At 44.1% G+C, this 20,562-nt stretch overlaps 1 protein-coding gene across 3 annotated transcripts in view; it reads left to right on the plus strand.

Moving 5' to 3' along the window:
- Positions 1-20,562, plus strand: part of FYN (FYN proto-oncogene, Src family tyrosine kinase) — a 143,490-nt gene that overhangs the window by 114,963 nt on the left and 7,965 nt on the right. For 2 of the 3 annotated variants that reach the window (XM_056342803.1, XM_056342804.1), the window contains 5 exons: positions 2,307-2,471; positions 6,730-6,909; positions 8,746-8,822; positions 8,925-9,078; positions 17,363-17,494. In XM_056342803.1, coding sequence (XP_056198778.1) covers positions 2,307-2,471; positions 6,730-6,909; positions 8,746-8,822; positions 8,925-9,078; positions 17,363-17,494 — 708 coding nt within the window. Of the gene's footprint in view, positions 1-2,306; positions 2,472-2,938; positions 3,095-6,729; positions 6,910-8,745; positions 8,823-8,924; positions 9,079-17,362; positions 17,495-20,562 lie in introns of all 3 variants that reach the window. The other variant, XM_056342806.1, reaches the window with a different exon arrangement.

Genomic DNA, 20,562 nt, shown 5'->3' on the forward strand with positions numbered 1-20,562 from the left:
ACAGCACAGGTATCCCTGCGCTGTGCCCCCGCAGCACTGCCGAGTACCCGGATTACCCGGACTTCCCTCTTATCCCAGCTCCTTCCAGCTGGATAATAAAGTTAACTGCAGTGTCTGGACTTTCACAGATGAGATTTACAAATGACAAATATTAAGATCCCCAGGGTATCCTGACATCAGACTGAAGTTTAGTAACGGCATGCCTAGAGCTGGAGCAGCCTTCACCCAGTCCCTGACAGCCGGCCTGTCAACCATCGGTTTCTGTGCTAAGTCCGGGTTTAACTGGAGCATCAGCATGCCAACCTGTTTTTTCTCAGTTAAAGGAAAGGAAGGAAGTCTTAAAAAACCTCCAGCTTCTTTTTGCAGCTGTCCAAACTCATAAGAAAGCTTCCCAGATATAATCCATATTTTGACTAGTCCCTCTCCTAATTTTCCCCTTGGAATTATCTGGGAATAAGACACGCCAACTGGTCAGCTAATCTTCCCTGCTTTGTGGTCTTTGTTTTCTTGCTACAGGAGAGGCAATGAGGCCATGTCAGGGTGTCCGTAGGGACTTCCCCACCATCCCACAACATTTCACAGAATGACAAAGTGGTCAGGGCTGGAAGGGACCTCTGGAGGTCATCTCGTCCAACCCCCTGCTAAAGCAGGTTCTCCCAGAGCAGGTTGCACAGGATCATGGCCAGGCCAGTTTTGAATGTTTCCAGAGAAGGAGACTCCACAGCCTCTCTGGGCAGCCTGTCCCAGGGCTCTGTCACCCTCAGAGTGAAGTTTTTCCTTATATTCAGATGGAACCTCCTGTGTTGCATTTGTGCCCATTGCCCCTTGTCCTGTCACTGGGCGCCACTGAAAAGAGCCTGTCCCTGTCCTCTTGACACTCACCCTGTAGATATTTGTCGACATTGGTAAGATCCCCTCTGAGTCTGCTTCAGACTAAACAGCCACAGATTACAGCCTTTCCTCAGAAGGGAGATGTTCCAGTCCCCTCATCATCTTCATAGCCCTCCACTGGACCCTCTCCAGCAGTTCCCTGTCTCTCTTGACCTGGGGAGCCCAGAACTGGTCACAGCGCTCCAGATGTGGCCTCACCAGGGCAGAGTAGAGGGGGAGGATCACATCCCTCAACCTGCTGGCAATGGTGCTCCTAATGCCCCCCAGGATCCCACTGGCCGTCTTGGCCACCAGGACACAGTGCTGGCTCATGGGCAGCTTGCTGTCCACCAGAACTCCCAGGTCCTTCTCTGCAGAGCTGCCTCCCAGCAGGTCATCCCCCAGCCTGTACTGGTGCAAGGGGTTATTCCTCCCCAGGTGCAGTACTCGACACTTGCCCTGGTTGAACTTCATTTGTGCTGAGGACATAGAGCTTGGTGTAGCACGGAGCTTTAGTGCTTGCCCACCTTGTGACGCTGAAACAAACTGTTCATCTGCCCAGAAAGATATCTTGCACAGGAGAATAAAGATTATGTTTGAGTCTGAAATACAGTTGCAGTTCCCCACCTTGTTCCGCTCTGTTGCACCTGTTTTAAGATGGAAGTCACTGTGCAAGCTTTATGTTGTAGTCTGCTTTGTGCAGCGTAGTATACTACACAACAATATGTGTGTATGTATGTATTTTTTAGATATATATCATTAAGTTTACTCATGCAAAAACATCTTGTGATTTTGTCACAACCCAGTCCTCTGTGAAACTTTGCAAGAAATAAGTATAGTGAATATGCCCCAAACGATGTAGGATTGGCTGCATACACTAATAAAAATTTGCTCTAGAAACAACAGCAGAAAAAGTCTTTTACAGGACACCTACAAAAACACCTTTTCACAGAGGAGAATATAGAAAATATTTTTTTCCAGAATACCTAGAAAAAAATCAAAAATTTGCCAAATTTTCATTGCTGTGATTTTCAGAAAAAGTAAATCTTCTCTGTGTTTCTTTTCCTCAGTACAGAAACAATCGTTTGTGACTTACAGATGATTTTTAAAAAGTTATACTGTACTATAGTATAACAGTTACTCATGAAGTTGTTTTAATGCAGCACTGTGGGAGAAGGGAAATCCTGAGTCCATAAGAGAAACCATTGGTGGTCACCTTCTATTTCAGGCTGTGGAAACAGAGACTAAAATATTCCCTGTTCTGTCTCAAATGAATATGTTTCAGTGTTCAATTTCTAATCTTCCAGGATGCTTTGTGGTATGCAACTAACAGCTGTTGTGAGTAGCATTGTTTTTATGCTTACTGTTTTTGTTTCATGTCACACTTTTTTTTCTTTCCTCTCCTTTGCTGTTGGCTTCACTTCTGGCTCCATCAGAGAGAGCTGCAGGTCTTTGCTGCCGCTTAGTAGTCCCCTGTCATAAAGGAATGCCAAGGCTTACTGATCTGTCTGTCAAAACCAAAGATGTCTGGGAAATTCCACGAGAATCCCTACAGTTGATCAAGAGACTGGGAAATGGGCAGTTTGGGGAAGTATGGATGGGTATGGAGCAAAATAATTATTCTAAAATAGCTCTCTGTGTGGGGATTACAAGATGGAAGGTGAAAATGTAGGGCGTTGTGACCCACAAAAAAAGAAAGAGCAAAGCTCAGACTCTTGGGAAAAATGTCTTTGGAATCATGTCTTTGACTTTGAAATTCTTTAATCTTCAACTTTCACTGTAATTGATGGCAAAAGAAAAGTGAAAATCTATGTTTCCTTGGAAAGTTTTGATTTTGACAAATTACCACTGTCTTAATAATAAATCAAGGCTTGCATAGTAATCTATTAATTATACCAAGGAGCCTTTTCCTGCAAGCTAAAAAGTCCTTACCTTCAGTATCCAAAAACCAGTGTTTGCAGATGAACTTTAATGCAGCACTGAGAGACAAATTACCTTCCATCTTTCTCAATGCATGCATAATTTTGGATTATAAGTGTGTTTTTTTTATTAATTTCCTCTCCTATAGAGAAAGCTGATGGTTTGTGTTTTAACTTAACTGTGATTGCTACGAATAATACCCCACAAACTGTTGGATTGGCTAAAGATGCATGGGAAGTTGCACGTGATTCATTATTTCTGGAACAGAAGCTTGGTCAGGGGTGTTTCGCTGAAGTGTGGCGTGGTAAGGCAGAGAATATATTTTGCTTTGGATGGATCTTTTAAGGCCCTCTTGGCAGAAATAAGCATTTCAAGTAGAGATCTTAAAGCTACAAGATCAGAATAGTATGAAATGTTAGTCTGTGTTGCCTAAAACAGTCAGACCTAAATACAGTAATCCACAGGGAAACTTCCTTTCACTTGTACATGCTGGTATGAGAGATTAGGGCATTGAACTTCATTAATCATATTGGGTTTATTTGGGTGACTACACAATTGCTAGGTATTAAAATAGGAATTATGCTAAACTTGTAAGGCAGAATGGCTAACCAGAAATTAATCTGGTAAGTAGACATTTTTCTTTTCCTTGTGTGTTTTAGCACTGATGGGATCAGACCCTGAAAGTGCCTCCATCTGCCCTCCCAGTTTAAAAATAATGGCAAGTATCAGCAAGCGGATATTGTCAAACTACCTTTCCCATCTACTTCTTTAAGTCAGTTTTGAAATTTGTATCTGCAGCAGAACCCCAAAACTTGATGTAGGGACCGGGGACAATAGAGGCAAGGCTTGCCCAGCCCAGCTGAACCCCTGCTTTGAAGTCCAGAAGGACTGACATTTTCCAAATCTGCTGACATTGTTTTCTGCACGCTTGCCAGCTTTACTTATTCCCCTCCCCCTCCCCCCCCCCCCCCCGCCCCCTCTATGGCCCTCATTCTTTTAATGACTATAAACCAATACCAAATTAAAAGATATATAAATCTTAGTATGGCCATAGCATTGAAACAATATAGTGGCCATTTAATGAGAGGTGGGCTAAATTTTTTTGCCAAATAGCATTCTGAGTAGCCTCTTTAAAATGACCGCTTCAAATAAAGAATCGCTATATGTTGTTTCTTCAGAAAAATTTGGTGGAGCAGTTTGGCCGCTCTTTTTGTTGCAGTGTCACAAAAGTATGTACAACCAAAATAACCAGCAGGATCTCCTGGGTTCTTGCAGCTTTTTTCCATTGCAAGACTACAGCAAGGAGCATGGCAACAAGTCTGTGAAATCTGTAGAATTTATAGACTAGAAATATAGAAATTTATGGAATTTCACAGAATTATAGTTGACCCATTGCAAAGAAAGCTACCTGTGTTTTCTATTAGCATCCCCAGATAACTGCAGTTTCACCTTCTTGTTCTCCATCTTGAATGCATGTGAGAGTTTTGATTTGATGTTAACATTTAGTGGTCAGCTTTGTGTGCCATAGATCTTAAACTGATACCATAAGCTAAAGGAACAAGTTAAATTAAAAAAACCAAACCACTATCGTCTATGAGAAATAAAGTGCCAAGTGCTAGTACCAAATATGTCAGAAATGCAAAAATTTTTATTACAACGATGACATGTTTCTTAAAGCAATATATCATAAAAATATGTTAACAGCCCTGAAGCTTTACCACATTGGAATAGATTAACACAGCAAAAATTAATAAAAAATACATTAAGTAGTAACTAACTACATATGGGAGGAATTCAGAGGGAAGTCTATGCTAATTTTCTATTAGAGAGAAACATACCAAACCACAACAAGTAAATTTAACAATTTAAGCTCAAATCTGGGCTGAGAGGATAAGTTAGCCTTTTTGTTTTCTTTTCTTTTTTTAACTGGAGAAGTTAATAAAAGTGTTTAAAAATAGAAAACACTTCCTGGTAACAGAATGGGTCCTGGGATTTTTGTTAAGGCAATGCAAACAGATAATACACAGTTAATCATGTTAACACGCTAGGTAAAATCCTAGTTTATTAATGCCAGTGACAGAAACCCTGGTGCCTGTAGACTAGAGTTTCATTCCTCGTTCATATTATTTGTGGTACCTCTGCAAAGTGGCCGTGACCGACAGCACTCTGCGGTCCGGAGCCCCAGCGGCTCCAGATAAAACACGCTCCCTTTCACCCTTCAGAAAAAATTTAGGCCGCCCTGCTTGAAATTAGGAGGTGAAACCGCATCCTTCCCAGTTTACACAGGAATGCCACTAAAGCCAAGTCCTGCTTCAGCTCTGATTTGAAGGACAGAGTGAAACTAAGACCTCAAGAGTCCTCCTCCAGTGTGCTGGGGTAACAGTGGTAGTAACTCAAGGCATTGCTCCACCACTGGTAGAGGTGACAGCAGCTGGCGCTGAGCTGCCAGAAGAAAATCAAGGCATAGTGAAAACCAGACTTGCCCTGCACACTTCTGGCTACACGCCACAAGCCCCCCCCACCCCAGACGGTGCTTGTGAGGCTTGGGGGATTGCCCCTGCCACTCCTCCCCTGTCCTCAGCTGGGTGGGGTGGCAGCTGGGACCAGACCACCTGCACAAAAACCAGTCCAGCTTATTTTGTGCTCTGGCAGGTTGCAAAAGCTCTTGATGACGTTATTTTGGGTTAATCGGTTCCCATGCAGCAGCTGAGTCTCGGTAGCCGTCAATGTGCTTTTAACAAAGGCAATCCAGGCTTATTTTACACATTACCTTTTTTGACAACATCTTTATTTATAGAAACTAGACCCGAGTCTGAGTCTTCATGTACTTTGTAGGCCTTCTGCTATCCTTGTGTTTAAGTGCAGCGGAGTAATTTTTACTCGATAGGATTAATTCCTGAAGTCATTTAGTATTGTTCTGCCTTATCACACAGCAGCTTCCTATCAACAGGTCACAGGTCCCATTCAGAGCCATTTCAGCCCTGGCTCTGGAGCAGGGTTCTGGCAAGTCTGGGCAAGGGACAGCCAGAAGGCACTAGGAAAGTGATATTTCTGCCCATTTTAATTTTCCTTCCTTTCCCTTCCCCGGTCCCCTTTCCTCCCCCCAAAAGCTGTTAACATAGCTAGGTGTTTGGGGTTTTTTTTTCTTTCCACTCCTCCTTCTCCCCCTTGCAAATACCAAAGAGAAGCCCCATCTCTTGTGGGATGCCCTGAGATAGCCTTCCCCAGCTCTCTCCAGGTCCTTGTGCAGGCTTTCAGGTGTTACAGAAGGCTTGCTAGATGATGGCTGAAAAATGATGCACCTTGTCCATTTCAGTGCTGACTGTAAGTAAAGAACAAAATGAAGTGGACAGGAATCACCTCATTTTCAATCGGCAACAGCTGGGCTTCTGGGCATTGGAGGGGAAGGAAAAAGATGCGTTTCAGTTTGGAAACATGCCCATGTTTCTAAAATGAAATCAATTCAGAATTTGTTTCTTGGGAATTTTTCTTAGAATATTCTTTTTCCTCTGACTCAGAACAAAAACAAAATGTTAAAATGTCTTGCAAATGGAAAGTTCTGGGTTTAACGAGTTTTGTTATCCCAGCCTGTGACTGGAGCTGTGTTGTTGTCTGTAGCAATTACTTGTTAGCAAGGGAATACATGAAGATGGGTTTCAGCAGTCCCATATTTCTTACTCAGAGAAGGCTTCTGTGGACATCAGTGGAAACATTGTCTGAATAGAACAACGGTGATTGTGCCCCAGTGCCAACGGGAATATAATAAAGACTAAAATATGAGGGAGGCGTGGGAGGAATGTAATGATAAGACAACATGGGAAACCACAGTTTAAAAAAATAATTATATTAAGTGTCCTTGCTAGTTTATTTCTTGGTTACATTAGGCATCAGGCAGAAAAAGGAGCGGAAGATGTTTAATTTAAGTATCTATGCTTGTAGGTACGTGGAACGGAAATACTAAAGTGGCTATCAAGACCCTGAAGCCTGGGACTATGTCTCCAGAATCCTTCTTAGAGGAAGCCCAAATCATGAAGAAGCTAAAACACGACAAATTGGTCCAACTTTATGCTGTGGTATCTGAAGAACCTATCTATATTGTCACGGAGTACATGAGCAAAGGTGAAGCCAAAGCTGCTGCCCTTGATAACAATATTTTTTCTTTACTGGTGCTCCTTGAGGATACAGAGGGAGGTGCATGTATGATGCATGAACAGTGTGTGAGGAAGGAGAGAGGGAGCAGGAAGCTAAATTCACCTCTGGCTTCAGAAGAATTATGAATTCATTTCTGAACTGGGCCCAAAACCTGAAATCTACTAGATGTACGAAGAAAATTTGCACTAGATGGGGAGGGAGAAGTTGGTGCAGCCTGAGTGGTTCCAACTGCACCAGCATCTGAACTGCCCTGACAAATAGAAAATTGCATTTTCTAGCTGTGAGTGATATTACATGGTGCTTCCCAAGATGCTAGCTTTTCCTGGCACCAGAATTCATATGGCATCTTCTTTCAGTTTACTTATTGGCCTAAGATTTCTGCTGTTTCTTTTAGCAGTCCTGAGTTCTGTCACATGCACCTCGCTCTCAGATCACAATTTAATTTTCAGTTGACACCATTTATCATTTTAATACAGGATTTGCACATATGATTCTTTCCGTCCTCTTTCCCCTTCCTTTTCCCCTTCTCCTTTCTCCTTTTCTTTAAGCTACTTAACTGGTAACTATGTAGTAAAATGAGAAAAGGAAAACTTCTCACTCCATCAGATCTCCAGCAGGGGTGCTGAGAGCAGAGCAAAAAATCTGCTTGTTTTGGAAAAGCAAATGAACCAAATAGGAAACATGAGTTCTCACAGGGAAATTTCATTGTACATTGGAGGATACACTCTGAAATTTTAAGTGCATTTTTTCAGTCTATTTGGAGTTGATTTTTATTTTCCTGGCAGGTGCCTGCCCACCTCCCTCCTCAGAGGCATCCAAGCCCTGACTAACTCACACTTTAATCATATGTCTCAGTGACAAGCATGTGCTTTTTCCCCTTAAAAAAAAAGACTTCTCAAAATCCTTCTGAAGTACGTGGTTTATTTTGGCTTACTTTCCTAGTTTTTACTGTAACATTTTACATCTTTGGATCTGAGCTTGAGGCTGACAATTTATCAAGGGAGAAACGCCTAATCATCTGTCTTTTCCCCTTATTTATTAAACCAATTCACTGACCTTATTTAAAGGAGACTGCTGCACTTCTCTGTTTGAATACAGAATTGGGAAGGGAGCTGTAGAATCCTAAGCTTTTTTAAAAAGCTACAGGGAATCTCCTTGCTTACCCTTGCACAGAGGAGCTACGTTCTTACAGCTTTTGCTAAAATTGCTTTAATTTGATCTCTGCTTTGTCTTCTCTAGTTTTGCATAGTGGTCTTCTAAAATAAATGCTTCATGCTACATTTAGTTCTGGGTTACCTAAAGAAGGAGCACTACTAATTTCTAAGGAAAATTAGCTTTTGTTAATGCTAGCCCCTTTGGGCTTACGAGGCTCCAGGCTGACCTTTCTTTTGGAGCAGGTTGAGCTGGGATCTGACTTTTTCCATAGCTTGTGTGCCTTGGAACCGAGCTGATGCTTTGCAGCTAGCTGAGGCCTTTAGAGAGCAGCAGGTATGTAGTTTCAAAGAGTGCTGGAAAAGTTAAGATCAGCTTTCTCAGTAATGGTTAGAAAAATTAAAAACAATGTTGTTTCTTTCCCTGCAACTCTCTCTGGACTAGTGACATATTCTTCTGCAATCCAGCCTTAAAGAGGAGTGAAACAAGTATAATAGGAGAATTCTAAGATACTGTGGGGTTTTTTGAAACTGTCTACTTGAACTTTCAAAACATTGCTTTCTGTAATACTGCACATACTGCTACACCTCCATCTTGATGAATAGCCACTTTCCCTAACACCTCTTTATTCTGTCAACTTTGCATTTGCAGGGAGTTTGCTAGATTTCTTAAAAGATGGAGAAGGAAGAGCTTTGAAGTTACCGAATTTGGTGGACATGGCAGCCCAGGTCTGTCTTCAAATATTGAGCACTTAGGTGCATATATTTTATAACCCATGTATGTCCGAGTTCATTTTAAAATGCACCAATTGTGCTTCATGCTTCTCACAGGTGGCTGCAGGAATGGCATACATCGAGCGAATGAATTACATACACAGAGACCTGCGATCTGCAAATATTCTGGTGGGGAATGGCCTAATATGCAAAATTGCTGACTTTGGATTGGCAAGACTGATTGAAGACAACGAATATACGGCCAGACAAGGTAGATACAGCAGCAGGTGTAGCACTGAGTATTGTTCTTGTGACAGGGGAAGAGTGGAACATGGCTTTGAAAAGTTCTCTCTCGTATGCTTTGGGTTGCTTTCAGTAAATCCTGAACTCATATTAACTCCTAGCCCAGAACTTCGCTGCTGAATGCCTGTTCTAAAGAGAACATCTCATGTAGTTGTCTTCCCTTTAAGTACTGAACAAAATGAAACAAGGATGATGAGTGAGAGCAGAGGTGGGTGAAGTGACAGTAAAGACAAAATTCTCATGGTGGCATAATAAAGAAGATATACTTACCAGCCTTGAAAACCTGAATGGGGGAATCCAGAAAAGCCTATGTAAGCTGTTTCTTTCATAGTGCGCCTTCTAGTACTTACTAACCACTATCAACACCGCTGTACTATTGCTGTTCTTATTTCCTTTATTTCAAACGGGTCGAAGAATTGTGTCGCTATGCAATGGAGCTGTATGCAATGGAGCTGTCTTTCTGAGCACTATGTTTTCTTTGGGAACTTAAAAAGTTACTGTAATAGGAAAGCCATTTTCCAGTGCCACACGGAGTGCTGGGGAGAGCTGACCACTGATACACTATAAAAATGTATCAAAGAGTATTGTAGCCTTTTTTTAAAAGCATGTGTGTGTTCAGACTGAGCCATGACACAGGCTCTTTGTAGTTAGTCATTCTTTACAAGTCATGCTTAGTTGTCAGATGTTGGTCCAAGTCTGCAGAGCTACAGTTTTGTTCTCTTTCTGTTGGCAGTACATTGGTAGTGCTTGCTCAATGTGTGTCGGTAAATGCCACTCCATCCATTTCAGTGCCAAAGCCAAAGAGTGTCCCATTAAACCCTGCTGTATGTCATCAGAAAGCACAGGTCCGCTAAGTACTTCATAACCTGCATTTACCCCTGCCTGTTGGGAGTTTTTTCTCTTGACCAGACGTCCCTGTTTCAGCATGGATTTTGCCATCAGTTCTTAGGCAAGAGCTAACCTCTTTCTGTAACTTCCAAGTGTTGACAGAAGGAGACAGAGAGTTTCCAGCATCCCTTGTCTTGGCCTGGAAGCAGCAGCTCTGATGCCGTTCACGCCCCTCCAAACTGCTGTCAGCAGTACCTAGTCACAGGGATGTGGACCACAGGCTGCATCCACCCTAAAAGCTGCCCACTTCACATTTGGACAGTGAAGCCTGATTGTTTGGGGGAGGGCCTTGAAGACCCCATAGGAGGTACTAATGCAGAGTATTAACCACTACTGATTTCAGCCTGAGGGTGGGAATTGCTCCTTGCTAGTAAAAACAGCCTCGTGTTATTCTCTCCAGAGTAACAAGAGTATCTGTGGACTCTGGTGGACAGAAAGCTGCCTGCCTGCCCTTCCCCTGTGTAAAATGAGAGTTTTCCTTGAACAAGGCAGCTAGATCCAGTCTGCAAAAAGGCTTTGAAACAGTGTCCTATGTTATCTCCGTTTGTCTGGTTTGTTGCTATGTCTTTTGTTCCCTTTGGAAACCACCCAACTTATATTTTGACATGACTAATTATTTGGTTTAATAGACAAGTATGTGACCTACTTCTAGCCAGATCTCTTCAAGCTCCTGATCCCTAGGAAATCCTCTGATGACCTGTTTGCTTCCTGGTTTAAATCTCTCAGAACAGTTTTGCCTTCTTCACATGTTAGAAAGCCGTGAAAACCCACCTGGCTGATGTTAAGGAGAAGCTTAGATTTTTTAAGAAAGTAAAAATTGTTGGATTTTTGATGGGAAAACTTTGAGCTGAGAAAAGCATAACGCCAGGACTGGCAGGGAGAGGGAGCCTAGTCACAGGTATCTGTTGCCCTTCTTCTGTGGCAGAAATAATTTGTATTGTGGAAAAAGTGTCTGGGAAGGGAGAAGTAGTTTGGCTTTTAACCTGCATTGCTGATGGTCCAGAGATCTGAATTGTGTTTGCCTGGCTTCATCTCATGGTACAAGTATGGAGAAGTCACCCATCCTTCCCAAACAGGCTTAAATCCTTTGGAGCTACTCCTTTAACGAGAGACCCAAAAAGCTGTAACCACAGGCATCTTCTGGAAAGGTTTTCCTGCTTTCACTTATGCTTTTTTGACCCTATCTTAAGTGGTAGCTTGTTCTAGGGAGGGGTGAGCAGCATACTCTCAATTTACATTTCATTGCAATTAACCTGGCTTCCAAGCCAGCTGGGCAGCCAGGGTGAGCGTAGGAGCTTTAATTTACTGGGGAAGAAACATGGTTTCTGGAATTTTTCTTCAAGTGAGATTCAGTCCTGGTTTGTTTAGTTAAAACTTCAGTTTGAGCATTGCGTGGTGGAGACCACAGTATCAGAAGGAAATGGTTGCCTCTGCTTGTTTCCCATGACCTATTACTTCAGCCTCCAAGGGGATGCATCTGGGGACTGCTCTATTTATCTATCTGACTACTGCTTCAGTGGGAATTTTGACACGGGAGCAGAGCCTGGCCAGCAGAGGAGAAGGGGATGGGGAGCACTCCAGACTGGCAGCTCCTGTGGGAGAAAGGAAATGTTTTGCCTTACAAAATCTGAAGTTGAAAGCCTCTGGTCACTCTCTCCTCAGCAGTTGTCATTCTCTTGGCTTGAGTGTGTTAGTACAGAGCTTATTGTCAGCGTGGGGAAGAGGTGGTTTTCTCCAGCCTTGCTTGATCTCCTACTCCCTTCCCCCACTGTCACTTTTGTCTCCGATTAAATATTTTGAAAGGAAACAGATGGGGATGCTTTGAGCCCCAGCGGGCTAAAGTGCAGGATTCCTGAACCTATATGGGTATTACTCAGCCTGGTGGTAACATTTTACTGACCAGTTTATTTTCTTTTTGGTTTGAACAAAGGAGGCCTGACTGCTCCTGATTTATGAGAGGTAACTAAAAAGCAGTTTGTTGTCTGCGCTGCCATTTCTCAGCAATCATCAGGAAGGAAAGAGATAGTCATGGCACTAATGATTTAAAGTGTGTGACTAGCAGCTATACACTGCCGTTAAATAATATAAAAAAAAAAGTTCTTGGCTTGTAATGAGCATTTGGCTTCTCTTGCTTTTAGAGGAAGTGAGTAATCAAAGGGGAAAAACACGCCTATTAAAGTGACGCCCATTTTAAAGGCTACACTGGTGGACTGTATTGCAGCCTGCACCATTGGGGCTTGCTTCTTCTGGCTGTTGCTGTTGCTGTTGCAACATCTACACTCCCCCCCCCAGCCAGTGTCAGGCATTCAGCCTTGTTTCCTTCCATCAGTGATGGTGCGTGGGTCAGTCCTGTAAAGCAAGACTTAAACCTCCTGCTGTCCTACAGGACAGAGAGAACCTTCCCATCACTTCCAACACAGGATTTCCCATGCAGTTCTGCTACACTTACACTGATCTGGTTAGCAGCTATGCAGAGTTTTGGCCAAGCACATGGCATTTTTGTGGAGAGTGCAGAGTGCTCCACAGAGCTGCTGGGGAAGAGTTGTTACTATTCTAAGCAGTAGCAGCTGATACAAATTTAAAATTGCCTTAATAAAAAAAAAGAAAAAAAAAAAAGGAAAAAAAAAAAAGAGCAGAGTTATTTTCCAGGCCATGTTTCTACTGCATACACTGGCAGCACTTGCAGCAGTGCCGCTCCAAGCACACATGAAACAATAAGGATCTTTCTGATGCCTTCCAGACAAGTCAGAGCTATTTTGGGAGTGCTTGTACGTGTTTGTAAACTCTCAGATCGTTTCTGCCTCCTTAACACTTAGAAATATCTCCTTCCTCCCCTGCTTAAAAACAAGTGATGCTTCTTATTTTGATTTCCTAGAAATAAGCAGGGATTTTTTCCCCCTTCCAGGCTCTCCCCAGTCCTTTTGTAGAGACTTGGCTCCCAGCTCACAAACTAATCAGATCTCTTTTGTTCGCAACTGACTGCTGCGGGCTGTAACGTCCAGGGCTTTGTTCTTCCTCTTTACCTGCCCTTCCCTGGGCCAGCCACGGAGTGCACAGGAGGAAGGACTCTTGCTTCTCAACAGCCAGCCCCCAGAGTCCCGGAGGGGGGATCACTGATACACTCCTACAGAGAAGACATCTGGTCTGCGAGAAGGGAGTGTGTCCAGGTCAAGAGGAAAGGCAAGGGGAAGGGGGGCATGCAGGCAGAGGGTGAGAGGGGTGTTTAGACCGGCAGTTCCACCCCTTGTCCCCTGCTTCCCGGGGAGGGGTTCGCCTGCAGAGCCTGCTTCTGCTCCTTGATGTTTTGCCAGACTTGTAATTTCATGTTCTTTCTCACAGCACAAAAAGTGTAATTGCGCAGTCCCTCCCACACGGCACTCCTCATTGCCTTCCAGGGCTGACTCGTTTCCTGTTACATGCTTGCTTCAGCACTTCGGTTTTACCTTTTGTAGCTTTCTCTTTCCAGCCCCAGAAGCAATTTGATGCTGCACTACATTCTCTGGTCACTAATTCAAGAGTTCCCCTGGTTCTGGGGTCTTAGAGCTTGGGTTGCACTGGGTTTGGTTTTAAGGTATGAGAGGAAGCAGCTTTTTAGGATTTCTGTAAGCAGGATCATTATCAACTGGCAGTGGCTCTGGGGCATGAATTTCAGAGGTTTCTGCTTCATTGAGATTTAGGTCTGAAAAAACAAAGCTCTGAGGGATTTTTGCTAGCCTCAGAAGAAACCATGCTGAGAGTTGTACATCAAGGTCACTCAATTATCCCAGCCCCCTCTGCTCCTTCTCATCACGTGGCCTGCTTATAGCCAACAAAGAATTAAGGCAGAGCCGTGAATTGATTTTTCCCAAGGAAATCATCCTGGAGGATAACCTGTGTGAATACCTGGGCAGAGCTGGGCAGAGGTCCCAAGAACAGGGCTGACCCTCACAAAAATCCTCTGAGGTAGGAGGCAGGGCTAGCTGCCCTAACAGTAGAATGTATGAGCCGCTTTAGCTTGATGTGGTTGTGAGCAATGCAGAAACTCAAAAAAGGCTTTCCCCAGGCTGAAATGCTTCAAAAAAGGCACCGAGATAAAAGCTGCAGATTAGGACCTCACTTTGGAGCAAAGACAGGCTATCCTGACCTAACGAATGTGGTGTGCGGTTGGTTTGTACGCATGGAGTACTGACCTGCTAGTTTGTCATAAAAGAGTTCCAGCAAAAAAAAAGGTAAATCCCCCGCACTGATGTAAAATCTGCCTTCAAAGTAGGAGATAGGCTGCCTTGTCAGCTGGGGTAATTTAGCTTATCAGATTTATTAACATGCTTGTCAGTAATACGCATTTTATCTGATGATCTGATGCTGTAATTTGTTTGCAGCACAAAGTCAGCTTGTTTAATAAGCTGCTGAAGTCTGGGCAGAGGGAAGGGTGGGCTTTTTAATTGGTGTGTTGGAAAGAGAGTGAGCACAGAGACTGTGTGTCGGTCAGGAGCCATGCTGGCCTGTAGCAGTAGCAATCCGGGGGCTTCAGAGCAGTGCACTACCCTGTGTCTCCAGTGCCAGACATTAGATGGAAGGCAGCACCTTGGGAGGACCCCTGTTGGACACACACACATGCACACCCCCGTTCACACAAGCTGTGTGTGATCGCTTTGTGTTATGGCAGTGCGTGTGTCGTACCTGCAGCTGTGCAGGGGGCCAGCCTAGGACGTCCTCACTGGCCTCTGCTCTCCCCTCACTGATGGCTCTGCCATACTGGATTGCAGATTCTTTTGGACCATGTAAACCATGAGGCAGGGCTCTGCTAGCGACCTCTCTGCCAACCTTGACTTTCCCTTCTCCCTATCTATCACTTCAAACCAAAGTTCAGGAAATGCTGCACAAAATGCAGAACGTGATTTTTTATTGGTTATTTTAGCCAGAGAATCACCCACAGCAGGGGCAACATAGAAATGTAGTGAGTAGCTACCCTGTTATCAGAAAATCCATAGCACAGACCATTTGTCTTCTCCAGCAGTGCTCATCACAGTCCAATGGGGCTCGTACTGCTTTAGCTCTCAGGAAAAGGGATGTGCTAGAATTGTCCCCCCTTCTCACCTACTTACCTTGCTTCTCATCTTCCCATGGTCCCTTGAGACACCACATACTCACTTCCCAGTACCACACAGGCCATAGATGAGGAAGGCAAAAATACCAGGGGAGTTGGCCACAAAGGAGTCTGAAGACATTTCTTTCCTCCAAAGATGAGTTGTAGTTGGTTGCTACCTTTGGATCCAAGGATGAAGCACAAGGGAATTAGACCAGATTTGGCTCAACTTCTCAGAAAATCACAGCTGGTTAAAAAAAAAACAAAATTGTTGAATAAATGTGTGTAACGCGAATGAGCAAACCCTCATGCTTGGCTATCTCACATACCACCAGCCAACGTCCAAGCCTTCGGGCTGCTGGTGAGCCTGGAGCTATTCATTCAGTTGGCATTGTGTGTGTGTGTGTACCATCTCAGCTGCGTGTTTGAGAGAGCAGAGGGATGTTGGCCCTCATATTCATGGCATGCCTGCATAAGCCCATCAAAAGCCATGCACTGTAGGTCTAGGGAACCCAGCCACCGGGTACATACAGCATGCAGTTTTTCCGAGGATTGTCAAGGGATGCATAGCTGCAGGATCTGCCGGTGGCTGGGGGAGCCAGTTGCCAACCCCACATGACTGCTGGTGCTGGTGAGGCAGGGCCAGCTTCCAGGACAGAGGCTCAAGTGATAGCAGGCTGCTGCTGCAGAGATCTTGGACATCACGGCCAAGGTGGTTTTTAAGAGAAGATGAAGTTCTGTAAATGTTGAGTCTTGTAAACTAAGATTGGTCCCATGAAGAAGTGTAAATTAGGGAGATTGACAAAGCCAGGCACCAAAGTTTTAGCTCCTGCCTGCATATCAACTAATGAAAATACAGAAGAGGCAGACTTTATTGAAAGTGAGTAGACATCCAGAAATCCTGTAGCACCTTTGAAAATCTAACCATTGATGTGTTGATGCTTAACTAAAGTTCCTGACTTTAGGGATCTGAGACTTTGTCTGGCATCTTTTAATTCAGCAGGACTTACTTGAGCAACTGCATTTTTCCCTAGAAAAACGTATTTGTTTGAGTAATATTCTCTCTTAGGATCACTTACATATAGAGCAGGAAACATTTTAGCACACCTGATATTTTACTAAGTAAGGAGATGAGAATTACCATGTTTACTTTTTACTCTGAGTCAAGTCAGATTGTGGCTTATAGCAGAAGATAATGGGGCATCAAGCACTGGATGTGACGGCAGAACAGCACCAGCAGGGAACCGTAAACAGGGCTGTAACTTCACTCCCTGAGAGTGATTTGTCCATGTTGTTACACTTTCCACACTCCTCCTGAAAGCTAAGGGAACTTTTATGAGAGGGTGGTGAGAAGTCAAAAGTCAGTCTGTTTCCAAATTCAAGAGTGTTTGTCACTAGGGATCGGCAATAAGCAATGCAACTCTTTTGCCCCGTATGTTAATACAAGGCACCAGGGAAATGTCTGCATACTTTTTTGTACATACTACAAGTTAATTATTACCACAAGACTTTTCTTTAAAGTCATACTGAAAATATTTTCCCTAAGAAAACAGTAAATGATTGGAAAAGCAAATAAATCAGTGTTTAAAGGCTTGTTATCTTACCATCCTTACCACAACTGGCTCCTGCAGGCTCTGATGATGGATGAGCACATAAGAACTGCACCTATTTAAGGCACTACAGGGTTTTCAGTGCCAGGAGCTTAAAGTACACTGTCGAGTTATAAATCACAGGCCAAAGTTGTGCCTTGACATCACTGCACTCAAAGCAACTCCAATGGCAGTATTATTTTTAAGGCCTTGCATGTTGCTAATGAAGTAGTAGGTTTGTTCTTAATTTATGTTTTTGCCATGTTTGTTTGATTTGCATTTTGCTCAGCTTGAGCATGGAAACTGGGAGGTACATTTCCAATAAATCTCACTTCTGTTCATACGTGCTAACTGTCACTTGCAAATATCACAGGGTAATGCTAATTTAAACATTTTGGGAGAAATATTTTCTATTATGTTTGGCTTATTAGGTTTTCTTTTTTTTCCCCTTTATAAAACTTCAAACCTGAACTAAAAAGTTTTAGCCTTCTCTTGGGATGTGGGACAAACCCACCCATTCCCTGCTAAGTCTTTCCTTCTGCCCTGCGCAGACACCTGCCTGTCCTCTCTGACTGTGCTTCACAGAGCTGTTTGTTAACACTTGCCTGCAGATCTGTCCACCTGCACCTGTCAGAGCACAACAGTCACCTGCGAACGGGTACTTCCATTCTGTCGCTGTTCTGATTAAGGCTCATTTATTCTTTCATTAGGTGCCAAGTTCCCCATTAAATGGACTGCTCCAGAAGCGGCATTGTATGGAAGGTTCACAATAAAGTCAGATGTGTGGTCTTTTGGGATCCTACTGACAGAGCTGGTAACAAAAGGGAGAGTGCCATACCCAGGTAAGAAAACAGTCTAAACCCTGCTTCGCCCCAGGGAAAGAGTGGGAATGAGCCATGCGCTTATATTGGAATGTTTACTTATTTTCACTGAGCTCAGAGGAGGGTGGTTATCATGCGTAAGTTTCTCTATGCTTGAAAACAGTCCTGACTCTGCAAGCGGCTGTGTGATGGTCATGATAAAAATGACAAAAGGACAGAAAATCCAACATATCCATTTCTATTTTTTTAATTGTTCTCAATTCAATTAATATCCTTTCTAGCTAAATAATGAAAGCAAAGTAAAATTACTATACTGCGGAGCAAACAGCTCTCCATAGTATTGCATTCACTTTAAGATACCAACAGTTAAACTCCCAGAATGGCATTACTCCATTTATCCTGTCAGTCTGGTTCTCTGCAAGGTTTGATGACTGTCTGAATGTCTGGTATTACCAGATCTCTTTTTTATACACTCATATATTTCATTCCTTGCTTTCGAGGTGGATGGAAGGGAAAGAAAATAATTCTGCAATGTGCATGCTGGAGCTCATGGCAGGGTCACAGCGGGGCCAGATTCTCTGCACGGGGGAAGCAGAGGCCCCTTGGCTCTGTTGAAACCCTGCCAAGTATCCAATGGATTAAGATTTGTAGGAGGGGTGATTTGATCTGCCTATGCAGAAAGAGCTTTTCATTCCTTTGCCCCCCTGAAGATTGTAGGCATCCAGGTGAGGAGGCAAGGGGTGAGGTGAAAACAGTGCATTGCATGGAACAAAAAATTAATCCCTTCATTTTCTTATCAGCACAGATACTAACAACAGGGCATCTAGCTGCATCTTTATTCTTTTTTTAAAAAAAATTTTCTAAATACTCACCCAGTATGGCTGTGTGCACTCCAGCTGATTTAATGGAAAGTACCCTAAAGCAGTTTCAGTTTCACAGTCTGTGCCCTGATCAAGCAGTCAGATTTGTACATCAAATAGCTCAGGAGAAGCATCAAGGTGGAGTTCAGTTTATCCCGTGGTATCTCACACCACTTCAGAAGGCTGAACTCAGCAAAACTAAACTCCCAGGGTTTTACCAGGAATTGCAACTTTGCTAGCACCTAGCAGCCAGCAGCTAGTGTTTGGGACAAGAATACGGGAACTGGAAGGCTTCTCATGATCGGCAGTGAAATTTGGCGTGATTCACAGGAAGCAGCTTAGCAAAGCTGTGACTGTGACAACTGGATGACATGTTGCTGTGGAATGGATGAGTCCCTCCACCCAGCACTTCCCCTTACGAGTAAAGAAAAGCGGGTGTTGCCACCACTCGGAGTGGCTGTGTCAGTAGCCAGCACAAAGGCCTTCGGGCCATGAGGATTACTGGCAGTGGCGTGGGAGAACCATAATTTCTGCAGGTTTATTGAGGGTTAAATGCAGACACAACACGGTTCACAAAGGTTGAAGAAAAAGCGTGTGTAAGACTTAGCTGATGTGCTGATGCTCCCAGAGGGTGGAAAATGCTCCTCGCTGAGCTGCTGGAAAAGGAAATTCATAGTCACTACCAGCAGAATGGGTGCACAGGGGCTCTCGCCAGCCAGGGCAGAGTTAAGGTGAATTTTTTTCCCTGAGCTCTACATTGGTGGGGCAGAGATGGTTAGTGACTAAGCGTTCTCTCTGATCACAGGCATGAGCACAGACACATACACAAACACAGGAAAAATACTACTTCAGGCAAAAGTGACTGTCTAAGCCCACTGTTAACTCACAAGTTTGTAACTAGACACAGTGTTGGCCATGGCAGCAGGGGATGTCGGCTCTTCCCAAGTGTTCCTTTCCCTCCCTGAAGGAGAAGGAGGCCACTGGATGTGTGTTTTAAGTGCTTGCAATATATAATTTCTTGTAGCATCCATGACAGAAATCTCAGGCATGGTCTGTGTCCTGAAAATGTGGACAGTTTTATTACATGGCAGTTTGAGCACATCAAAGACCACTAGCGGCGTCTCTCCTCTCAGCACCATCCTCCCCCCTCATCCCTCACTACATAAAGCCCTCATACACTGAAAGTCCTTCCGGCTCACTCTCCTTCATCCACATTCGGAAGATATCAAGTATCTGGAAGCAATTTTTTGTGTGTTACACATGACAGAATAATGTTCCCGATGGTCATGTACTGCCTCAGTTATGCACTGCCCGAGCTCCACGCCAGGGCCCTTTCTCCCCTCTGGGACTCCTGCCCTGCTCAGCCAGGAGGCCTTAACCATTCTCATGGTCACCATCATTCTCCTCTCCAACAGTTTTACCTAAGGGCAGCCTCTATTTTAAATTTGAAATTCCGAAGTCTGTAGAAGTTTCAATTCGGTCTCATTCCCCAGACCATAACTGGGAAGGCTTTTATAGGCTGAGGTGGTGGAGGGGAACCGCAGCCTTCTCAGAAGGGTCTGTCTTTGCATGGAGCTTGAATAGAGGGCTCAGACTTCCCAAGGTGACAACAACCTCCTGACCTCCTCAGGAAATACTTTATTTTCCCCTGACATAGAAAGGATCGTCCATCTCCTGCTTCATACTGCAGAGGGGAAGGACCTCCTTGAAGGATAAAGCTTCATGAATTCATGTCTCTCTGGAGCAGGAAATAGGGTTCAGATGCACCCACAGGGCTTTTCCTGCCATGGCGGCACGGCTTACTTGAGGAGGAAAAGATGGGAGTTCAACCTCCCTGAGAGGCAAGACTCAGCCTCTTCACCCAAGTAGACAACCTATAGGTGAGAGAATGCGGTTTGTAGGCACTGGCAACCAAGACGTGCATTTTCAAGCTCTGGAAAGGGTCAGCCTTGAAACAAAAGGGGTCATGGAGCTGTCACTCTGCTGTAATACCCAGTTTCTGAAATAGTTGTGGGCACGTTGTCCTGATGTTCCTGCTTACAGCGTGAAGCACGTGAAGCACGCCCGGGGAGCCGGGAGAGGCCCTCAGACAAAAGGACTGCTCTCTTGTGTGACAAGGTCTTAGTGCATGGAGAGGTTATTTATAGCACACACGCCAGTCCTGTGGTGGTAACTATGCCCGCAGGGCACTGTACCTCATGCCTTGGAGAAGCGGGCATTGTTTTAAGC

This window comes from Falco biarmicus, chromosome 6, assembly GCF_023638135.1.
Source record: "Falco biarmicus isolate bFalBia1 chromosome 6, bFalBia1.pri, whole genome shotgun sequence".
Taxonomy (NCBI): Eukaryota; Metazoa; Chordata; class Aves; order Falconiformes; family Falconidae; genus Falco; species Falco biarmicus.